Source organism: Phascolarctos cinereus, unplaced genomic scaffold, assembly GCF_003287225.1.
Source record: "Phascolarctos cinereus isolate Bilbo 61053 unplaced genomic scaffold, phaCin_HiC Scaffold_726;HRSCAF=1367, whole genome shotgun sequence".
NCBI classification, from domain to species: domain Eukaryota; kingdom Metazoa; phylum Chordata; class Mammalia; order Diprotodontia; family Phascolarctidae; genus Phascolarctos; species Phascolarctos cinereus.
In genome coordinates this window covers 395,663,753-395,683,590 of record NW_027556098.1, presented here as the reverse complement: position 1 = coordinate 395,683,590, position 19,838 = coordinate 395,663,753, and the positions used below count along the sequence as shown (strand labels likewise).

Below are 19,838 nucleotides of genomic sequence, written 5' to 3'. Positions count from 1 at the left end.
CCAAATTCAGTGGGGCTGACCTAACACAGACGGGGGTGGGGGTGGGGGTGGGGAGGAAGACTGCTGGTTGGGTAGTGCCTAGAGAGCTTGGACTGCAGCCCTGTGGGGCCCAAAGGTTTTTTCCTTTAATTTGTATTCTCCTCCCCCTTCCATCTAGGCTTTTCCCAACCCTTAGTTCGAGATCAGGGCTCACTTCCCATCCTGGCTTGGCCCGCCCTCCCTCCATTCCTCTGACAGTTTGCTTTCAGTCATTTGTTTACCAGAAAGTGAAAGAAAATTACCTACCCTGGAGCCCGAATGGGCGCCCCGCGTGATCCCTACACCCTTCCCCGCCCTCCACTTATTCCCTGCCCACACGTAGCATCAGCAGCCGCCTCTGGGGTACAGGCTTCCGCATCTGCCATATTACCCCCGTAAGCCCTCCCCCAACCCGGAGGCCCCTTCCCTAGGTCATTGCCAAGGGAACCGTTGGGGGAGGGGCGGGGAAAGGAGCAGGATGGGGCTTTTGTGTTTTCTTTTTTTTTTTTTCTAAATGTTTTTTGTCACTTTCCTCCCCTGACCCTCTGCGGAAAAGCCTCGGCCCTAGCCCCGCGTCTCCTGCCTCTTCTTTTCCTCCATTAAAGGAATCCACTGGTTATCCCAGGCTTGGGGAGGGGTTTCTCTCGCTCACTTAGTCACTTTGCGCTTTTTTTCTTGTTTCCAAAGCCGGTGAACTGGAGAGACGTACTGGGGCCTTATGGGAGGCGGGGCTTTGTAGAGTGGGGCGGAAACAAAGGCGATCTGAGATTCAACTTTCCTAGGGGAGAAAAACGCAGCCTCGAGACCCGGGAGTAATGGACCGAGAAATATTTTGAGTGCCCTTCCCGTCCTGCCCCAGGCCACTGAGTTCATTTAGCTGCTGTCGTCCCAGTAACTTGTTCCCAATTCATTACACCTTTCAGTGTCCTTGAAGAACTAGCCCCCACATACCCACAGACCCACACACCCAAAACGTTTACGCAGGCGAATTTGCTGCTGGAGTTTAATATTGAACTAGCAGCAACCTCCAAGCGCTGAGAAAGGTTAACGCCCTCTGTCCTAGCACAGACACGCGTATCCTCCCGAACTCGGTTCTGAGAGGGAGGAGGGGTAGGGGGAGGCGGAGGAAATAGCCGCTCCAAATCAGGGGCAGTGTAAGTGACATAACATGTCTACAGACTTAAGTAACCATACTTAGGGCTTCGGGCGGCCACCACCTCAGGGGCCTGAGCCGCCTTTTTTTCCGCGGCCGGCGGGCTGCAGAGAAGGAGAGAGGCAGGGCACCAAGAAGACGACAGTCTCTTCTCCACCACGGTTACGGTCACGGTCACGGTCACGGTCCCCGCTGCAGTCGGCTGCGCAGATCTTCGGCGCAGCCTTCCAGTCCCATGCGCTCCAGGGCGGCGTATACTGCGCCCAGCCCTGCGGGCTGCTGCTGGCGCCAGCGCTTGAGCATCTCATATTGCTGGTCGCGAAAGCGGCCAATCTCCGCCTCTACTGCCTCGATCTCCGCCTCCCGAAGTCCCAGGGTTCGCACGAACTCCTTCCAGCGCCGCGCGGGCACCGCGTCCATCACCTCGTACAGCTGTGGGCCGGGCTGGAGAGTGCCGGCCTCAGGACCTAGAAGCAAAAGTTGGCAGTGGGGCCACCCGGGAGAAATTGGAAAGTGGTGGGCCGGAGGGGGTAGAATCACAGGGAACCAAGATGGAGAGGCTCCAAGGGCTGAAAGATAATCATTGCTGTGTTCCCCATCCCAGGATCTAAGAGAGGAAGAAGTCTGGCGTTTAACCCATCATGCTCACCATTCCCTCTGCTGGGCGGTTGACCCCAGAGCACAGGCCATGCATTTTCTGGGCCCGCGACTTCCCGGGCCAGTGGAGGACTGCTAGGACCACAGTTCCCCACAAGCGGTAGGGCACACATCTCATTGTATCTATTCAGAGGCAGGGAAGGTCTGCCTACAGGTGAAGGGTTGACTACCTGAAAGCAAAGAGAAGCCCAGACGCATTCCCTTCACCAGGCAACCATCACTCAGTCCTAGCACATCAACCAGGTGACACACCCTCTCACCTCCCAGACACACCCATCTTCCATACCCAATGGCGTTTCAAGGCCTCCATTTCCGTTTCATCTGCCAATTTGAGACAAAAGAGGAGCGGGTCAATTGTTGAACTGGGCTCCAGCACCCCTAGCGCCCTTCTTCAGGATGTCTCAAGGCCTATTTCCAGCTCCTATGGAAATCTAGGCTGGGGTCCTTGAGGGGTTGTTAGGTAGGTTGATACTTACAATGAGACTGGGGTTTTAGGACCCAGCATTTCCGGTAGCTGTAGAACAGGCCCCCTCCTAGCAAGAGCAGAACTGTTAGCAACGTTGGCGCCGCCAAGAAGTACTGGAGCCAAACCCCTGAGGAAGAAGGGGATCTGGAATAAGTATCCCCTGTTACTTTTGTTCCTGACCTCCAGTAAGGTCAGAAGCACTAGAAGGCCCAGTCAGAGTCTCACCCAAAGAGTCTTCAACTACCTACCCTTCTTGGAGCTAGAGATCCCAGAGCAGATCTCTGAATGGCTCCCGGAATCATTCCCCCAGTGGTTACCTGCAGGCTGGCTAGGAGTGGTCCTTGGGTTGATCACTGTGGACAGTTCCTTTTCACTCTCAGTTCTGTAGAATGTGCAAAGAACTAGTGTAATGGAACTCACACTTCAGCTAGTCCCCTATGAATGTATTAAATCCTGTTTAAAATATTTTGGGGTAAAGAATTCTAAGCCAATATTTTTGTAGAGCAAAGGATCACCATCCAGCTTCTCCCTCTCTTTTTGTTTTTGTTTTGGTTGGAATGGGAGTATCACCGTACTTTGGGTTTGCCTGAAGTTAGGAGCATACCTTTTCTGGGGCCCCTAGGAAATGAGTAGCCAAACCTGTACAGCATCCTTCCATCACCTGTGCCGTTATCCACCACTTCGCCACTAACTGCAGTGACTGCAAGGAGCTGTGTCTAATCTGGCCCATCTTCCCCAAAAGCTATGCTCTTTTGTACCTTCTTTTCCCAAATCAAATACTTACACTTTACCATCCCCATCACCCAATCAAACCCAGACTCCCTCCTCTCTTGCCCTTCAGCCCTGTCCCCAGTGACTTGGTTTCTTTCCCAGCACCAGATGGTGTTTTGCAGGCCCTTTGCCCCTCTCCCGAGTACCCCCCTTCTTTCTTCCTGCTGTGGTACATATGAACACACTCCCCTATCCATCCACTCGTTAGCAACACCCCACCCTAGGGAGAAATGAGAGCTGGTTTGGGGTGCCCTCGGAGGACAGGGTAGTTACATGGAGCAGGGTGCAGAAACACAACTGTTCTTCTGGTCCTGACAGAAGCCTGGCAAACAGCTCCCACAAACAGAGTCTTCTCCAGAACCTAGGGACAGCCCATAAGAAATTGACATTAGGTTTGGCGGTAAATATAGCCAGGGATGAGTGGATAAAGGGCCACGCAGTAGTGTGCAGAGGAGAAAGGGAGAAACTCACAAGGGACCAATGTATGTCGGTGCAGACTCTCACAGTTCTGGCATTGAATGCAGAGGAAAGGTGAATCAGTCCTGCAGGGGTTTACAGAGCACTCAGGGAACCAGCCAGGAGCACAGCCACACTGGGTGTTGGCCACCGAGGAGCAGTTCCGGACAACAACCTGATAGGCAGGGCCTGAGAGGAAAGTCAGAGACCAAGCCCAGTGCAGAGGCCCAGCACACCAGCCTTCAGAAGACAGGGATTTTTGTCTTCATCTTCAAAGCACAGTGCCTGGCTCAGAGTGGGTTGAATTGACTTGAATAAAGAAACTTAAAGATGGATCAGACAGAAGGAGCAGAAAGAGAACCAATACTCAATCAATACATGGGCAGAGAGAGAACTAGAGATAGCTGAGAGAGAATCAGACATAGACCAGCACAGAGAGGAAGGAAGGAAGGAAAGGGAGGGGGGTAGAGAGAGACTGAGAAAATGAATCGGAGCTAGACCAACACAGAAAGAGAATGGAGTGGGGGAAGGAGAGGGAGAGTGACAGTAAGAGAAAGACAGATACACAGAGGCAGAGTGATACAGAGACAAAGAGCTAAAGAATGAATGAAGGAAGGAAGGAAAGGAAGGAAGGAAGGAAGGAAGGAATAGAGAAAGAAAAATCATAGGAAATTAAATGTTTGTACCCTACCATCCTCATCACAGAGTCGACATCGGGCACACTGCATTGACTTATGGTCCTCCTTAGACAGGAAGGTGTCCTGATGGCAGGGTTGACAGGAGGAAGGGCCTTGGGGCTCAGTGCAGGCAGCTTCCAGGAAATGCCCTAAAGATAAGAACCCCAACCCTGAGTGATCGATGAGTAAAAAAAAGGGAGCAGGGGACCCAAAATTCTCCCCCCAAAAGCTTTCTCAATTGATTTAAGGTGCCCCTCACCCTTCCCATCTTTGGAGTCCCCAGCTCTTGCTCTTCCCAATTCTGCTAACTGATTCAAAGGCCCACAAATCTTCCTTCTCATCTCACAAATCCCACTCTAAACTCCCTCAGAACCCTGACACTTTGTTCTTCAGCATCCCCAGACCCCTCCCTCGCAGCTTCTCACCTGCTGGGCAGCTCCTACAGCACTGTCTACTTGACTTGTCCCAAAAATATCGGGGACTTGAGCAAAGCTGGGATTTCTGAGAAAGGGGACTCTGGTTGAACGTTGGGCTCAGCCCTGGGGAGGTCCTGGGGCTCCTTTGAAGGGGTGGGAGTTCCTGATGACCAGGGTCCAGAGCATTAACTTCTACCATCACCACCAAGAGGAACACCTGGGGAAGGGGGGGAGCAGAAAGCTGATTGCCTCCCCCAAATAACACTCACCAGACCTGAAGATTAGCTTCCAAACCATGTTCTCTACACTCATCTTGGAGGGGACATTCTAGAAACTTCCTGCTAGCCCTTGCAGGCAAAAGTATGGGAGAATCCTGGGTAAAGGGGTTACCCACTCACCCACCTCACCCTTCATCTGAGAGCCAGCCCAATCTCCAAGGGGCTATATGTGTAGGAAGGGGGTGGGACAGAGACAATGCCCCCAAAGCCCCATATGCAATTCTGGGACATAGCAGCCAATGTTTGAGTGTTGGGGAACCAGGACTTCCTGAACATCCAAAAGCCAGAGGGTATGAGTTGGTCCCTCCAGGGACAATCCACTCAGCCCTGGGACCTCCTAGGATCAGAGGATGACTGGGGAGATAAGATCTCTCCATTTAGATCAGGCGTGGGAGACTTGAGGGTTGACCTATCAGTTCTGTTCCTGGATCACCTCAGGGCCCCCACCTCCCACTGAGAGGAAGGGGGCAGGCGCTTCCTCCTAGCTAAAGGGCCCCGTCCTGCCTGTTCAGCGGATATGTAGGTCAGGGTAGATCAAGGAAGGAACTCGAGCCGGCTGTCCCCAGCCCCAGCCCTAGCCCCCAACTCTCGACCCTCTTCATAGATAGGGTCCTTGGGAGTCCTCCCTTCGTCCCCAGAGGCAGGTATGGATGACTAAGGCATTCAGATCTAGTTCGCAGTCTGGGGGGAGGTGAGGCCAGGGGGAGAGACACGGGACACCAGCCTGACTTTGATGCCCTACTGTGCCTCCTCCATGTGGAGAACTAGACAGACCTGGCGATGATCCTCCTTCCTCCATAGGTTTCCTCGTTCCCTCTCATCCCAGACCCTGGACTGAGGGTCCCAGCAGCCTGGAGTCCCCGTGTATTGAGATCTCTGTTCCCCCGAGCCCCGCCGCCCGAGTTCTGGTCTCCTCCCACCCAGCCCCAGAGGTCTGGAGGTCTTCTCCCCCGCTGAGCTCCCCCAGAGCACCAGCGGACCGAGGTCTCTTTCCCCTGGAGCCTTTCCACCACAACACTCCCTCCCCAGCCCCGCGCCGTCTCTGGGCCGAGATCTTCTCAGCCTCCCAACTTCCTAGGCTGAGATCTCGCTGTAGTGCCCCTTCGACTGAGCTCACGATTCTCCCGGACTCGGTAGGATGAATTCTTTACCCCCACCGACGGCCTCTTCTCTTCTCCCTTACCCCTCAACCCCGCTGCCTAAGGTCTCTGGAACCCATCCCGTGGCCAAGGGAGGCCCAAGGCTAGCTTTCCCCACCTCCTCCAGATTCGATCCCCGCTCCCTCCTTAAGACACGGGTGCCCCCCTTTTCCCTTTCATCGCACCCCCACACAGAGACACACTCACCCGCGCCACGGCTGCGACTGTGCTGCTCCGGGGCAGCATTGCTCCACACCCCACGAGTCTCCCCTCCGGGCCTGGCGACTCGACTCAGCAGGAGAGGGGTGGAGAAGGGGCGTGCACAGGTGGGGAGACCCGTGGGGCTTCCCCGCCTTGCCCCAACCCCAGCTCCCCGCCGTGCCCCAGCTCCGCCCCCTTGAGGATGTGGGCTACCTTTTGCCTCTTTTTGTATCCCCAATGCTTAGCACAGTGCCAGGCGAGAAGTAGGCGCTTAACATTTGTTAACTGACACAAAGCAGCGAGCCCATTCCTGAAGCCCCTTATATATTTGAGGGTCAGAGGACTGTCGCTGTCACTTCCTTCTCTAGGCTAGTTTCTCTTCGGTTCTAAGAGCCTCTGATCAATATCTCCTGGGCAGCTCCACCAGGACCCCGGCTTTGGGTTACAAGTACCAGGATCTCTATGGCCCAAGTAAGAAATTAGCTGAGGTTAGGCAAAGTGGAACAGTGGATTTGGAGTCAAGAAAGGACTTGGGTTCAAATTCGAGTACTGCCAGTTATGAGCTATGTGACTTTAACGACATTTAACCTCTAGGGGCCTGTAGTGTCTCTATCTGCAAAATGAGGAGTTCGGACTTCTTGACCTCTCAAGCTGCTTCCCCCTCCTATTTATATAAGAATCATAAGAGAGAAGCAAGTGATCCAGCACTAGGTTTTTGTTTGACTCTTGTGACCTTGGGCAAGTCCTTTTATCTCTCCAAACCTCTATAAAACTAGAGGGGTAGGGGATGGGGTGAGGGGTGCTGGGCTAGGTGACCTCTAAGATCCCTTATATGGTCCTCCCTACAGCCAATTTACAGATGAGAAAATGAGGTCCAGAATGGGAAAGTGACTTATCCAAGACCAGGAAGGCAGTTAATTAGCAGATTTGTGGCCCTGACTCCAAATCCAATGTTCTTTCTCCCATGACCTACTGCCTCCCCTTGGGGATCCCCATCTCTCTGTCTCCCCTAGCCTTACTCTCCTATCCCACTTGTCAACAAATGTTTGCTCCTTGAATCCCCCGTGAGATATTTCTGGCTGACAAGGGCATTGAAACCTTGCCTCTCTTTCCTATCTGGGTGACTTTGGGTGAGTGAGTTACCTCATCTGTAAAATGAGTATGATGATATCCTGGTACAATGGGAAAAACAATGACTCAGTCAGAGGATCTGAGTTCAAATGCTACCTTTGACATGACCTGTGACCTTGGGAAGATCACAACTTCTCTGACCCTCAGTCTGTTTCTGTGTAGAATGAGGGGGCTGAACGAGAGGGTCTGAGGTCCATTTCAGTTCTAATTCTAGGAATCTGGGAAAGACTTCTATTTATTGTCCTGGGGGAAGGGGGGAAGCAGGGCCCCTCATTCCTCAGATAGTGTACAGGTCATCTTAATGCCTGAAGCAAGGGTTTCATTCACTGGGGCTTACAGCACCCCCAGCCTCCAACAGAAGGAGGAAGATTCCTAAGGCTCTTCCCCCAGGGAGTAAAGAAAGCATACACTGGGAAGGACAGAGGAGGAAACCCAGGATTAAGAATGAGGTACCCATAGACCAACTAGATCCCAAGTGCCCCAGGCCAAGACCTCCCACTTTCTCCCAACGAGGTATGGCAGAGGCAAGGGGAAGAAGTGATCACATCACCACCTCCTCTTTCCTCATAAAAGAAATGGAAACCAGAGACCCATGGGGAAAACAGAACGCACTCTTATCACACAGGAGAATATACACAAGTCTTTATAAAAGAAACCCAAAGCTCAATAAATATGCACCTTTATACACAGGGGGATTTGGGGGGCGGGGCTGTCCCTTGTTCCCCACCCCGTGTGGGCTTGACTGGGGGAGTAGGACAGGGTTGAGGGCACTTCCTGGGTCTACCTATTTGGGGACAAGAAAGGAAAGAGGTCAGCTGGGGGGATGGTGGAGAGATGGCCCAGTGGCTTAAAGGAAGGGTGTCATAATTCAGCCGGGGAGGGGGGTGTTTGTGTGTTGAGGATGGGGATTCCTGGGGTTGGACCCTCCGAGGTGGGGTCTGGAGAAGCAGCAGTGTATGTGTGAGCTGTGAGAGGGAGCAGCTAAGAGCTCAAAGGGTGGATGCCTGGTGGGAGCCTCCCCAGGGCCTTCCTGTCTCTCGGCCCAGGCGTATTCAACAAAGTGCAATTTGGTTCCTGGTTTCCAGCCCTCAATCTCTTCCCTGGAGACTGATGTCCTGGTCTCACACTGAGTGGATTGGGGGCACATCAGTCAGAACTAGGCCATCTGTCTGTCTGTGTGACCATCCATCCATCCATGGCACCCTGGGGTCCTCCTGCTGCTCAGACTTCTCTGGAGGACAAGTAGGGGAAGGGGAAAAGAGGACAGGGTCTATGACCTGGTGAAGCTAGTCCTCCCAATAAAGCTACCTCAAGGGACATGAAGAACCCCAAACCCCAAAGCCCACTTGTGGCTTCCGCCCAGCAGCAACCTCTGCCTCACATCCTCACAATCTGTCTTCCCCTGTGACCCACCCCCCACACCTACCCTTGGCCAGTATCTATATCCTCAGCCCTGATGCCTTGCTCCCCAGAGTGCCCACGGGCTCCCCATGGACACTCACGATGCTGTCAGCGTGGAGTTTAGGAGAAGCGTGGTTCTAATCCGGTACAGCTGCGCCAGGGTCAGCTTCCTGTGCTGGCCTGAGGGCTCAGCCCTCAAGGTGGTTTTAGTGACTGGCTTTTCACACTCCCTCGAGAAAGGACACTCATCCTCCCGTCCAGGGGAGCACCCCCCATCTTCCACCTCTGAAAGCTCTGAGGCACTGCACGGGCTGGCCCCCCTATAGTCCCAGCTGGCACAGGCTTCCCGAAGTGGCTGGCATGGCCCCACCTGAGTCCTGGAGAAGCCATTGGGAGGGAGGGGAGTAGTTAGGCAAAGCTCAGACAGGCTCCGGCTAGGGGTTGCTGGGGGATCCCGGCCAGAAGCCCCTGAGAGCAGTTGTAGCAAGCTGGCCTCCGATTTGGATTTGAGTAAGCGAGGCCAAGGCAGCAGCTGGACAGGCGTGCGACGTCGGAGGCGGGGTGAGGGTGGCAAGGCAGGAGTAGGGGGGTCAGGTGGGTCAGGGGGCCTGGGGGCAGGAACAGGAGCCAGTTCCGAAGAGGCAACAAAGTCCTTCAGGGAGGTTGGGGAGAGCGTGCCATAGGCAGAATCGATGGAGCAAGAGCGGCACTCAGCCGCTGCCGAGGGAAGCAGTCCGTCGGACTCGGGGCCCAGCAGCTCACTCGTCGGGGTGGTGGACGAAGCTGTTGTGCTGATCGAGGTCTCATCCGACCGGGAACTGAATGGGCCGCCCTCAAAGTCCGGCGATGATGGTGTTTCCCCAGGCTCCACCACCACAATGGCTAGAGTCTCTGTGGAACCATCCGAGGGACTAGAAAGGAGAGGGGAGAGGGCCAGGGGAGCAAAAGGGGACTTTGAACAGGTCATCAGTCACTCGATCTGGATTAAACCCTGAGTTTGGGCCTAACCCTGAACACAATTAAGCACAAGGAAGGAGATACTGAAAAAAGTAAGATAGTGTAGGGTCCCTGCCCTCAGAGAGCTTACAGTCTACCAGTAGCAGCAGTAAAAACAACTCGAAAGTTAACAGTGCTTTCAGGCTTACAAAGACCTATCTTTTCAACACCTCCAATAGGTATTTTATTACATACAAGGAACTTTGGAATCATCTCCTTCCATTCATCCTCTCCATTCTACTTAGATGGCCAATACCCTAATTCAACTACTTCAATAGCCTGTTCATTAGGTCTCCCCTGCTTCCAGACCCCCCCCTTATCCAATCCATTCCCCACATAGATGCCAAAGTTATTGTGCTATAAAGTATAAGTCTGACCATATCACTCCCCTCCTCAGAAACGTTCAATGGCTCCCTATCACCTACAGGATAAAGTACAAAATTCTCAGCCTGGCACTTAAAGCCCTCTACAATCTAGCTCCCACAGACCTTTCTAGTCTATTTATTCTTCTCCTTCCTGCATCCTCCATTCCAGTCAGACCAGCTTGCGAGCTATTCCTCTCATGCAAAATTCCATCGCCTAATTTGGCGGCTTTGCCCAAATGGTCCCCACCTTGCCCAGAATGCATCCTTTTTTCACCATGAACTCTTAGAAACCCTAGTTTCCTTCAAAGCACAATTCACGTGAAGCAGCAGATAGAGCACTGAGCCTGGTGTCGGAAAGACCTGAGTTCAAATATGGCCTCAGATGCTTGCCAGCTGTGTGACCCTCTGCCTCAGTTTCTTCAACTGTAAAATGGGGATAACAATACCTATTCTTACAGAGTTGTTGTGAGGATCAAATGAAGTAATATTTACAAAGCACTTAGTACAGTGCCTGGCACATAGTAGGTACTTAATGTTTGTTGAACTGAATTGAATGGAATGAAGGAATTGCAGTTCAGAGAGGATAAGTGATTTACCCAAAGTGACCCAGCTAAGAAGAACCAGAGATGGCATTTGAACCCTTATCTTCTTGATTCTAAGCCCACTGCTATTTCCATTCTACCACTGCCTCTATAGGGCCTATGTCTTCTCTTCTCCCCTTCTGCCCCCAGCTCCAGAGCTGCTCTCTGCACACAGCAGGACCTCAATCACTGTTTGTCCTGTGATGGTGTTGTAAAAGGCATACCAGCGTTGGGAATCCAGGCTGTTGTTGCTTTTTCGAAGGATGGTAGGGGAGCTAGCTCCTGAGGTGCTGCTCTCTCCTTCCTCCTCCTCTTCCTCCTCATCCTCCTCCTCCTCCAGGCTCTGCAGATGCTGCTGCTGACTGCCTTGGTGTTCCTGTAGCCTCATCCTCTGCAGCAGGTTCTGTAGGCAGGGAAGGAGGTTCTAGGCATCAGGCACATCTGTGGCCCAGGCTTTTCCACATGTAACATACACAACTAACACTCTCCAGCTCAACCACCCCTTTTGACCTTTAGCCCACACCCACCCACACTGGGCACCTTACCTGAGCATTATAAATGGCTTCTACCCAGCCTCGGCAGAGGGCCTGTCCACTAGCCTGGAAGGTGAAGGCACCCACAGCACTTCGGAACTCATTCAGATAGATGAGGAGGAAGGAGCCTAGGGAGAAAAAAGGGCACCGTGTGTGAGGAAGGATGTTGATAAGCTGAGACCCACGATAAGGAAGGTGAGAAGTACATCAAGGACAATAAAGGCAAAGCAAAGCAAGAAACATTTATTAAGCATTTACTAGGTGCCTGGCACCAATCTAAATGCTAGGGATACAATTAAAGGGAAAAGAAAGAGAGAGGCTGCCCTCAAAAATGAAAGAAGGAAAGAAAGGTATTTCTGTACTAGGAACTGTTTTAGGAGCTTTACCTGGTTCCAGTGAGAGAAGATGCCACCAGAAAAGGAAACTGGAAAGCTGGGAAGGGGAAGGGGAGGGGAGGGAGAGGTGTCCATGGTGCTGAAGCCTAGAGGGGCAGGAAGGGGTAGGCAAGGCGCTAGGCATTTATATAGTACTTCCTATGTGCCAGACAGTGGCTTTATAAACATTGTATCATTTGATTCTCACAACAACCCTTGGAGGTAAGAAAGAATCAGAGCCATGAGGGAAATATGGGGGGCCAGCCTGGGAGTCCCCCGCGGACGGACGCTATGGCTGTCTTAAGTCTCTGAAGAACCATGGAGCAGAAGAGGACATTATAAGCTGGGCACTCTCCAGAGTAGGACAACCAGAATAATGAAGGATCATGAGCCCAGGCCACAGGGAAGATGGATCAGCCTTGTTCAGCTTAGACCCAGAGGCCAAAACTAGGAAGAGTGGGTGGACAGTCGGATAGGAGCCTGGAAGACCAGTGGTCAGGCATGTTGTTAAGGGGATTCCTGTTGACGTGCAGGTAGACTCCCTGGGGTGCCTCCAGACATCGAGATTCTGGTCACATAGTAGCTGAGGAGTGAGGAGAACCCCAGTGCCCTTTCTGCTGAAACAGAGGAATGTTGGGACAGTGGGGTGGTAAGGAATTACCGGGGTCTCGGAGTTCCCGACACACAATCTTGTCTACCATCAGGGGCTGCCGGATGACTTTGGTCCTCTCTGCCTTCTTCACAGGCTTGGTCACCAGAAACAGGTCGGTAAAGAGGAAGCAGTAAACGTCCATCTGGTGGAAGAGGACATTCAAGCCTGAGGTCAGAGGAGCACTGAGCTCAAACTGCAAGGAATCTACCTCAGAGGATATCTAGTCCAACCCGTTCAATTTACAGATGGGGAAACTGAGATCCAGAGAGAAGAAAAAATCCTTGATTTAGCACTGGAAGAGACTTCAGAAGCTACCTAGTCCAGTCCTGCCCCCATTTTACAGATGGGGAAAGAGAGCCTCTAAATGACTTGCCCAAGATCAAATGTTTAATAAGTGGCAGTGGGGGCAGCTAGGTGGCGCAGTGGATACAGCACCGGCCCTGGATTCAAGAGGACCTGAGTTCCAATCCAGCCTTAGACACATAACACTTACTAGCTGTGTGACCTTGGGCAAGTCGCTTAACCCCATTGCCTAGCCCCCCCCCAAAAAAAAATAAGTGGCAGAGCCAGGATTTGAACCCAGATTCTTTAAGTCCAAATCTAGCATTTGCACTAAGAACAAATCATGAATCATGTTGAACGCAAGTATATCTTCTCTCCCTAATGAGACTGTGTAATCTCCTTGAAGGCGAGGACGGTATCTTATCTTAAGACTCATAAAATCTTATAGTTCTTATAGTTAGCTCGAAGAGGCCTTAGGGTCAAATTAGCCAGTCAGCGAACATTTATTACAGGTGCAGCTGGTGGTGCCAAAGTGCATAGAGGATCCTGGAGTCAGGAAGACTCATCTTCCTGAGTTCAAATGTGGCCTTAGACACTTATTAGCTATGTGACCCTGGGCAAGTCACTTCACTCTATTTGCCTCAGTTTCCTCATCTGTCAAATAAGCTGGAGAAAGAAATGGTGAATCACTCCAGTATCTCTGCCAAAAAGAGTCCAAATGGGGTCATGGAGAGTCAGATATGACTGAAAACCACTGAACAACAACAAAACATTTATTAAAATGTCTACCACGTGCCAGGCCCTGTGATCACTGTTTCTAATACAAAGAAAGACAAAAACCATTCCCTACCCTCCAGGAGCTTCCAGTTCAATGGAGGAGATGACATGAAAACAAGGTAGAAGCCCAGGCTGAGAGGGGGTGAAGTGATTTAACCCCACTTTTCATCTGCTGCCCTACCATACAGTAACTCCACAGAACAAGATGCTTCACCCCACCCCCAGGACGTCATCCCTTCTAAACTCACCAGCTTTGACTGACACCACCTCCCTCTCCTCTCTGATTGGAGGGCTGGGGGCAGAATATCAAACTTTTCCCAATTCCGTCCTTTATAGAGGGCAGAAATTGGACTCTCAGCTCACTCCATTCTGTCATTCAGTCATCTGCTGCTCTGCCTGGTTTCATTTCCATGGAACGAGATACCCCTTCAATACTTGTCCCACCCCTGCCTCTCCTGTCTCTTTTTGTATGCTATCTTCCCCAGTTAGATTGTAAGCTCCTTGAGGGCAGGGGCTGTCTTTCTTTTAATTTATTACATCCCCAGAATTTAGCACAATGCCTGGCACATCGTAGGTGCTTATTAAGTGTTTACTGAATTGGACTGATTTGCTCAGGGTATAGACACATTATAGGCAAAGCCAGGTCTTGAACTCAGGTCCTCTCCATTACATTTTCTACTATGAGAATGGGCAATGAGTAAAATTCAGGGGTCTCCATAAAATTGCCTTTGTTTTTTGGTCCAGAGTTTGATTTCAGTCAGGTGAAGGAATTCCTGGGAGTTCCCCCTGGACAGACGCTATGGCTGTCTTAACACTCTGAAGAACCATGGAGCAGAAGAGGACATTATACGCTGGACACTCTCCAGAGTAGGACAACCAGAATAATGAAGGATCATGAGCCCAGGCCACAGGGAAGATGGATCAGCCTTGTTCAGCTTAGACCCAGGGGTCAAAACTAGGAAGAGTGGGTGGATAGTCAGATAGGAGCCTGGAGGACCAGTGGTCAGGCACGTTGTTAAGAGGAAACTCTCTATAGCCATATAGGTCAGCAACTCACCTGTAACTTAAGTCTTAGAAAACCACCTGACTTTTTGAGATATTTAGCAACTCAATTCATGGTCCCAAAGGCAGGAAGATCACGAGTAGGACTTGAAAACAAGACTCCCAGAGGTCATCTACATGAAATGACTCCAGAGAACACGGTATTCAGATCCCTGACGACATCCTAGTCTCAGAAAGAACTGGAGATAGGAGATAGCTAATCCTGGTGCCTTCCCTCTGTTAATTACTTCCTATGTATCTGGTATATAACTTTTCTGTACATATCTTGTTTCCTCATTATTCCCCTATTAGATTGTGAGCTCCTTGAGGACAGGGACTATTTTTGCCCCATTTTGTATCCCCAGTGCTTAGCATGGTACCTGGCACACAGTAGGTGCTTAATAAAAGTTTATTGACTAATATCTGTTTTCCTTTCTATAACTTGAAACTTCACAAAAGACTTTTCCTGACAATAACCCCATGGGAGTGGATAGTAGAGGCATTTTTGGACCAGACTTTTAATTCTATTAGTACAGGGAACTTCCAGCAAGAAAACTCCCTCTACCAATGGAGATCAGCATCAAGTCTTTGACTCATAATCTTAGAGAGTTGTCTGGGGGCCCTAAGAGGTTAAGTGACTTGCCCATGGTTACACAGCTAAAATATGGGTGAGAGACTGGGTTTGGTCTTCCTAACTCAGAAACCATTATGTCATACTGCTCCCCCAGTAAAAGGATTCTCAACCCTATGTAGCATATAAGGGAAGCTGAGTCTCAGAGGGCAGAAGTGTTCCACCAAAGGTCATGGGATTCAAGCTGGATTCAATTTCAGAACCATTGCTTTTCCCACTATGCCAGGACCTGGGTTTCAATGCCAGTAACTTGCTGCATGACCTCAAGAAAATCCCTTAATCTCTCTTTTTTCTTTTTTCGGTTGGGAAATGGGGGTTAAGTAACTTGCCCAGGGTCACACAGCTAGTAAGTGTTGTGTGTCCGAGGCTGGGAAAATCCCTTAATTTCTAAGCATCTTGGTTTTCTCCTCTGTAAATAATAATAGGGGCAGCTAGGTGGTGCAGTGGATAGAGCACCAGCCCTGAAGTCAGAAGGACCTGAGTTCAAATCCGGCCTCAGACCAAACACCTGTCACTTACTAGCCATGTGACCCTGGGCAAGTCACTGGACTCCAATTGCTTAAAAAACAAATTTTATAATAGCTAACATTTATACAACACCTACTATGTGACAGGCACTGTATTAAGTGTTTTACAAATATTATCTCATTTGATCCTGGAAACAATTCTGTGAGGTAGGTGCTATTATGATTCCCATTTTACAGATGAGAAAACTGAGGCAAACAGAGGTTAAGTGACCCAGGGTCACATAGCTAATAAGTGTCTGGGACTGGATTTGAACTCAGGTCTTTCTGACTCTAGGCCTTGTACTCTAGCTACAGCACCACCTAGCTGGCCCAAGATTTGTGGGGTTGACTGAAATGATCTCTAAGTTCTATTCTAGATATAAAATCCTCTGCTCCCTTCTTACCTCTGTCAGCTTTCCCTGTTCCCAGAGCAGTGCACAGCTGGTTGAGAGGGTGAGCATGAGGGTATTTTAAGGTGTCTGGGTGAATCTGTGGGGATGGTGAGTGGGTCAGAGCTGCTGCTCACCTTGCTGTCTTTTCCCTCCTTCATTTTTAAGCTCCCCTCCAGAAGGAGCTGCCGAGTGTCATCTGGGGATGTCCCAAGGATGGGAGCTGTCAGATCGAGGCGCAGAAATTCCTTCAAAAGCTGGAAAGGGAAAAGAAGTATTTATTGGATGAGTGGAATGGGCAGGGCTGAGAAGAGCAGAACAGAACAAAAGGTACCTCTGAAAGGGGAGGGTTGAGAAATGAAAAGAGATAGAAAGGAGGCCAGCACTCTGAAGAAAGGGTTTCCCCCACCTCAGTTGCTATCTATGGGATTGCTCTCCCCTTCTTTAACTGTGTAAAGGTGGCCTTATTTTTTTTTAATGAAGACAAAATGTGAAGTGAAAAATAGAAAGAATTCATCAGTCACCTCCTGAAAGAAACCCCCAAATGAAAACTCCCAAGAACTGCCAAAGCAAAATCTAGAGCTTCTAGGTCAAAGAAAAAGCAGGTTAAAAGAATAAGTTAAATACCAAAGAGCCACAAAAATAATTATACAAGACTTAGCAACTGATCCTATAAAGGAGTAGAAAGCTCGAAGACAAAAAGTAGAATATAAATCCATCAGACCTATATATAATCCTACAGGGATAAGGGTAGGGTGGTTGGACTTTTAATGAATGTAAGATTTCCAAGCATTCCTGATAAAAGACCAGAACTGAGTAGACATTTGGAAATGAAAAAACTGGACAAGGTATTTATGATTCCATAATTCAAAGGGAATATTTGGGGATGAATTATTTACACGTTAATAAGGGGATAAGAAACAAATGTCTTGCGGCAGGTAGGTGGCACAATGGATAGAGCACCAGCCTTGGAGTCAGGAGGACCTGAGTTCAAATCTGGCTCCAGACACATAACACTTACTAGCTATGTGACCCTGGGCAAGTCACTCAACCCCATTGCCTACCCCCCAAAAAAGAAAGAAAGAAGAAACAAATGTCTTCTGAGAACCCAATGACATAAGGTCTGTAGGCGGTTTTGTTCAGTATTAATGGTCTTGGGAGAAGACAAAAATAGGAGACCACCGCTGAATAATATTGAGTTGCATAAAATAAAGAGCATACAAATATCAATCAAGGAAAAGGTGGGAGGAAGGGGAGTAGGCATCTCATTTTCATCTGAATCAGATAAAAAGAAATGAAGTACAGTAATACATATATGCCCAGAGATTTCAGTATAGAAATGCATTGAATTCAAAAGGGAAATATGAGACAGAGACATAGGAGAGAGAGGAATCTTAGAATCTAAGAGGCAGAAGAGGTTAGGTGAGGGAGAACTCATAAGCACATGTGGAGGGAGGATCATGAAGGGTGGATTAAAAGAAAAGGAAAAAGAGTAAAAATCTAGAATCAAGAGAAGAGCTGCAACAGAGAGGAAATAGGTTGTTTCATTTATAAGATCACAAGTCTCAGGTAAATTCCCTTTCTTCTACCACTTTCTTATTTGTAAAGGGAGAGGTGGGAATAAAGTAAGAAAAAGGATAGGATGCAAGGAAATACACAATTAAAAATCATAGCTGTGAATATGAATAGGATGAAGTCACCAATGAAGAGCATAATAAAATAGGTTATAAGGCAGAATCCAACAATATGTTGTTTATAAGAAACACTTGAAAAGCAAGATTCACATAAAATTAGGGGCTAGAGTAAAATATATTATGCTTCTGCTGAATACACACAAAAAAAGGAGGAGTAATCATGATTTTAGATAGAGCTACAGTACATGTAATTAAGATAGAGAGAAGTAGGGAAATTACTTCATGTGTTAAGGCACAATAGATAACAAATCAACATCAATACTGAATATATATGCATCTAATAAAAAAGCATCCAAATACTTAAAGGAAAAGTTAACCAAATCAGAGAAATAGATACAAAAACTATACTAGTGGGGGTATTAATGTGCTCCTTCTAGACCTAGACAAATATAACCAAAAGATAAACAAGAAAGAAGTTAAGGAATGGAATAAAACTTTAGAAAAATTAGAGATGATGAAGCTCTGGTAATTACTGAATAGGGCAGCTAGATGGCACAGTGGATAGAGTGCCATGCCTGAAATCAGGAAGACTCTTCTCTGTGAGTTCAGATCTGGCATCAGACACTACTATATGTGTGACCCTGGACAAGTCACTTAACCTTCAGTTTGCCTCAGTTCCTCATCTGTTAAAAAAAAGAAAAATGAGCTGGAGAAGGAAATGGCCAACCACTCCAGTATCTTTGCCAAGAAAATCCCAAATGGGGTCACAAAGAATCCAACATGACTAAAACAACTCAACAACAACAATTACAGAATGGAACTGAAAAGAATTAACTTTTTAGTGTACATGAAACTTTTGGAAAAACTGAACAAATAATGGGGGCACAAAGAGCTCACTAAAAAATTTAGAAAAGCAGAAATGCTAAACGCATGATTTTCTGATCATAACACAATAAAAATTCTAGTCAAAAAATGGCCTTCAAAGAATTTTAAAGTATCTGAAGACTAAATACTATTCTAAAAAATTGGTGAGTCAAGACCAAATAACAGAAACAATAGATGTTTCATCAAATAAAATGACAATAATGAGGCAATACACCAAAACTTATCAGTTCTGAGGGGGAAATTTTATGTCTCTAAACACTTTCATCAACAAAAGAGAAAATGAATCTATGAACTGGGAGCACAATTTAAAAAAAAAACTTCAACAATAAAAAAGTCAGAAACTAAACTAAATAACAAAATAAAAATCTCTTAAAACTTTTTTTTGCTGTTTTCGGTGAGGTCATGGGGGTTAAGTGACTTGCCCAGGGTCACACAGCTAGTAAGTGTCAAGTGTCTGAGGCCGGATTTGAACTGAGGTCCTCCTGACTCCAAGGCCAGAGCTCTATCTACTGTGCCACTTAGCTGCCCCCCAAAAAAAATCTTTAAAAATTAAAGAGATTAATAAAAATTGAAAGCAAAAAGACTATTGAACTGACAAATAAAAATAGGAGATAATCTTTTAAAAAATTAATAAACAGCTAGCCTGATTAAAAGAGAGAAAAAATAAATTGTTCAATTAAGAGGAAATTATTAGAAATTACATGGCTTAATTATGTGCTAACAGAACACTACTTAGAGAAAATATATGAATACTTACAAAAATATGAAATACCTAGATTAGAAGTGAAGAAATAGACTATTCAAATAATCGGTATCAGAAAAAGAAATTAAACAAGCCATAAATGAACTCCCAGTGGAAAAAAACCCCAAAAAACAAAAACTCCAAGACCAAATGTACTCACAAGTGAATTCTACCAATTACTCAAAGAACAATGAATTTTAATACTACAGAAACTGTTTGCAATAAGAAAAGAAGGTACCCTTTCCCACATTTTTATTTGCTACACATATGGTCTTCATACTTAAAAGGAGCTATATGTACAAAAATATTTGTAGCAGTTCTTTCTGTGGTAGTCAAAAATGGGAGACCTAAGGAGTGTCTTCCTATTGGGAAACAGCTAAACAAATGGTGGTATGTGAATATGATGGAATATTATTGTGCCATTAAGAAATGATTAAGATGGACAATTTCATTGGTAACTAGGAAGACTGTTATGAAGTCATGCAGAGGGAAGTGAACATTATACCACTAATGACATTATAGAGAAAAACAACTTTGGAAGGCTTGAGAACTCTGATCAATGTAATGATAAGCCATGAGTCCAAAAGAATGAAAACATGCCACATGCCTCCTGACAGAGAGATGAACAACTCAAAATGCAGTGAGAGATATACATTTCGGACATGGCTAATATGGGAATTTCTTTT

General features: G+C 48.0%; 2 protein-coding genes across 9 annotated transcripts in view; both read right to left on the bottom strand.

Annotated features, from left to right (window-relative positions):
- Positions 1-993: 993 nt before the first annotated feature.
- Positions 994-6,354, bottom strand: TNFRSF25 (TNF receptor superfamily member 25). 2 transcript variants are annotated; one of them, XM_020975026.2, is made up of 10 exons: positions 6,239-6,354; positions 4,624-4,831; positions 4,213-4,347; positions 3,537-3,710; positions 3,339-3,426; positions 2,543-2,676; positions 2,305-2,421; positions 2,115-2,149; positions 1,821-1,998; positions 994-1,638 (listed from the first exon to the last, which is right to left on the bottom strand). In XM_020975026.2, exons 1-10 carry the CDS (start codon positions 6,275-6,277, stop codon positions 1,352-1,354), a joined length of 1,395 nt encoding a protein of 464 aa, XP_020830685.1. In that variant the 5' UTR covers positions 6,278-6,354; the 3' UTR covers positions 994-1,351. The 2 variants fall into 2 exon arrangements, with proteins under 2 accessions (XP_020830685.1, XP_020830694.1); XM_020975035.2 differs by having other exon boundaries at positions 2,612-2,676.
- A 1,636-nt stretch (positions 6,355-7,990) lies between these two features.
- PLEKHG5 (pleckstrin homology and RhoGEF domain containing G5) overlaps positions 7,991-19,838 on the bottom strand; it is a 114,438-nt gene continuing 102,590 nt past the window's right edge. For 5 of the 7 annotated variants that reach the window (XM_078145721.1, XM_020974966.2, XM_078145724.1 and 2 more), the window contains 6 exons: positions 16,029-16,148; positions 12,275-12,407; positions 11,252-11,367; positions 10,931-11,109; positions 8,866-9,675; positions 7,991-8,594 (listed from right to left, as the gene is read on the bottom strand). In XM_078145721.1, coding sequence (XP_078001847.1) covers positions 8,585-8,594; positions 8,866-9,675; positions 10,931-11,109; positions 11,252-11,367; positions 12,275-12,407; positions 16,029-16,148 — 1,368 coding nt within the window. In that variant the 3' untranslated portion in view covers positions 7,991-8,584. Of the gene's footprint in view, positions 8,595-8,861; positions 9,676-10,930; positions 11,110-11,251; positions 11,368-12,274; positions 12,408-16,028; positions 16,149-19,838 lie in introns of those variants that run through there. The other 2 variants (XM_078145722.1, XM_020974974.2) reach the window with 1 other exon arrangement.

What these genes read in the sequence shown, in the direction of transcription:
- TNFRSF25 (XM_020975026.2), bottom strand. Translation starts at nt 6,277, where the DNA reads ATGCTGCCCCGGAGCAGCACAGTCGCAGCCGTGGCGCGG. An exon ending in GTTTCTGCACCCTGCTCCAT is followed by an intron (nt 2,677 to 3,338) that starts GTAACTACCCTG and finishes CACATTCTACAG; the next exon opens with AACTGAGAGTGAAAAGGAAC. An exon ending in CCTAAAACCCCAGTCTCATT is followed by an intron (nt 2,150 to 2,304) that starts GTAAGTATCAAC and finishes TCAAATTGGCAG; the next exon opens with ATGAAACGGAAATGGAGGCC.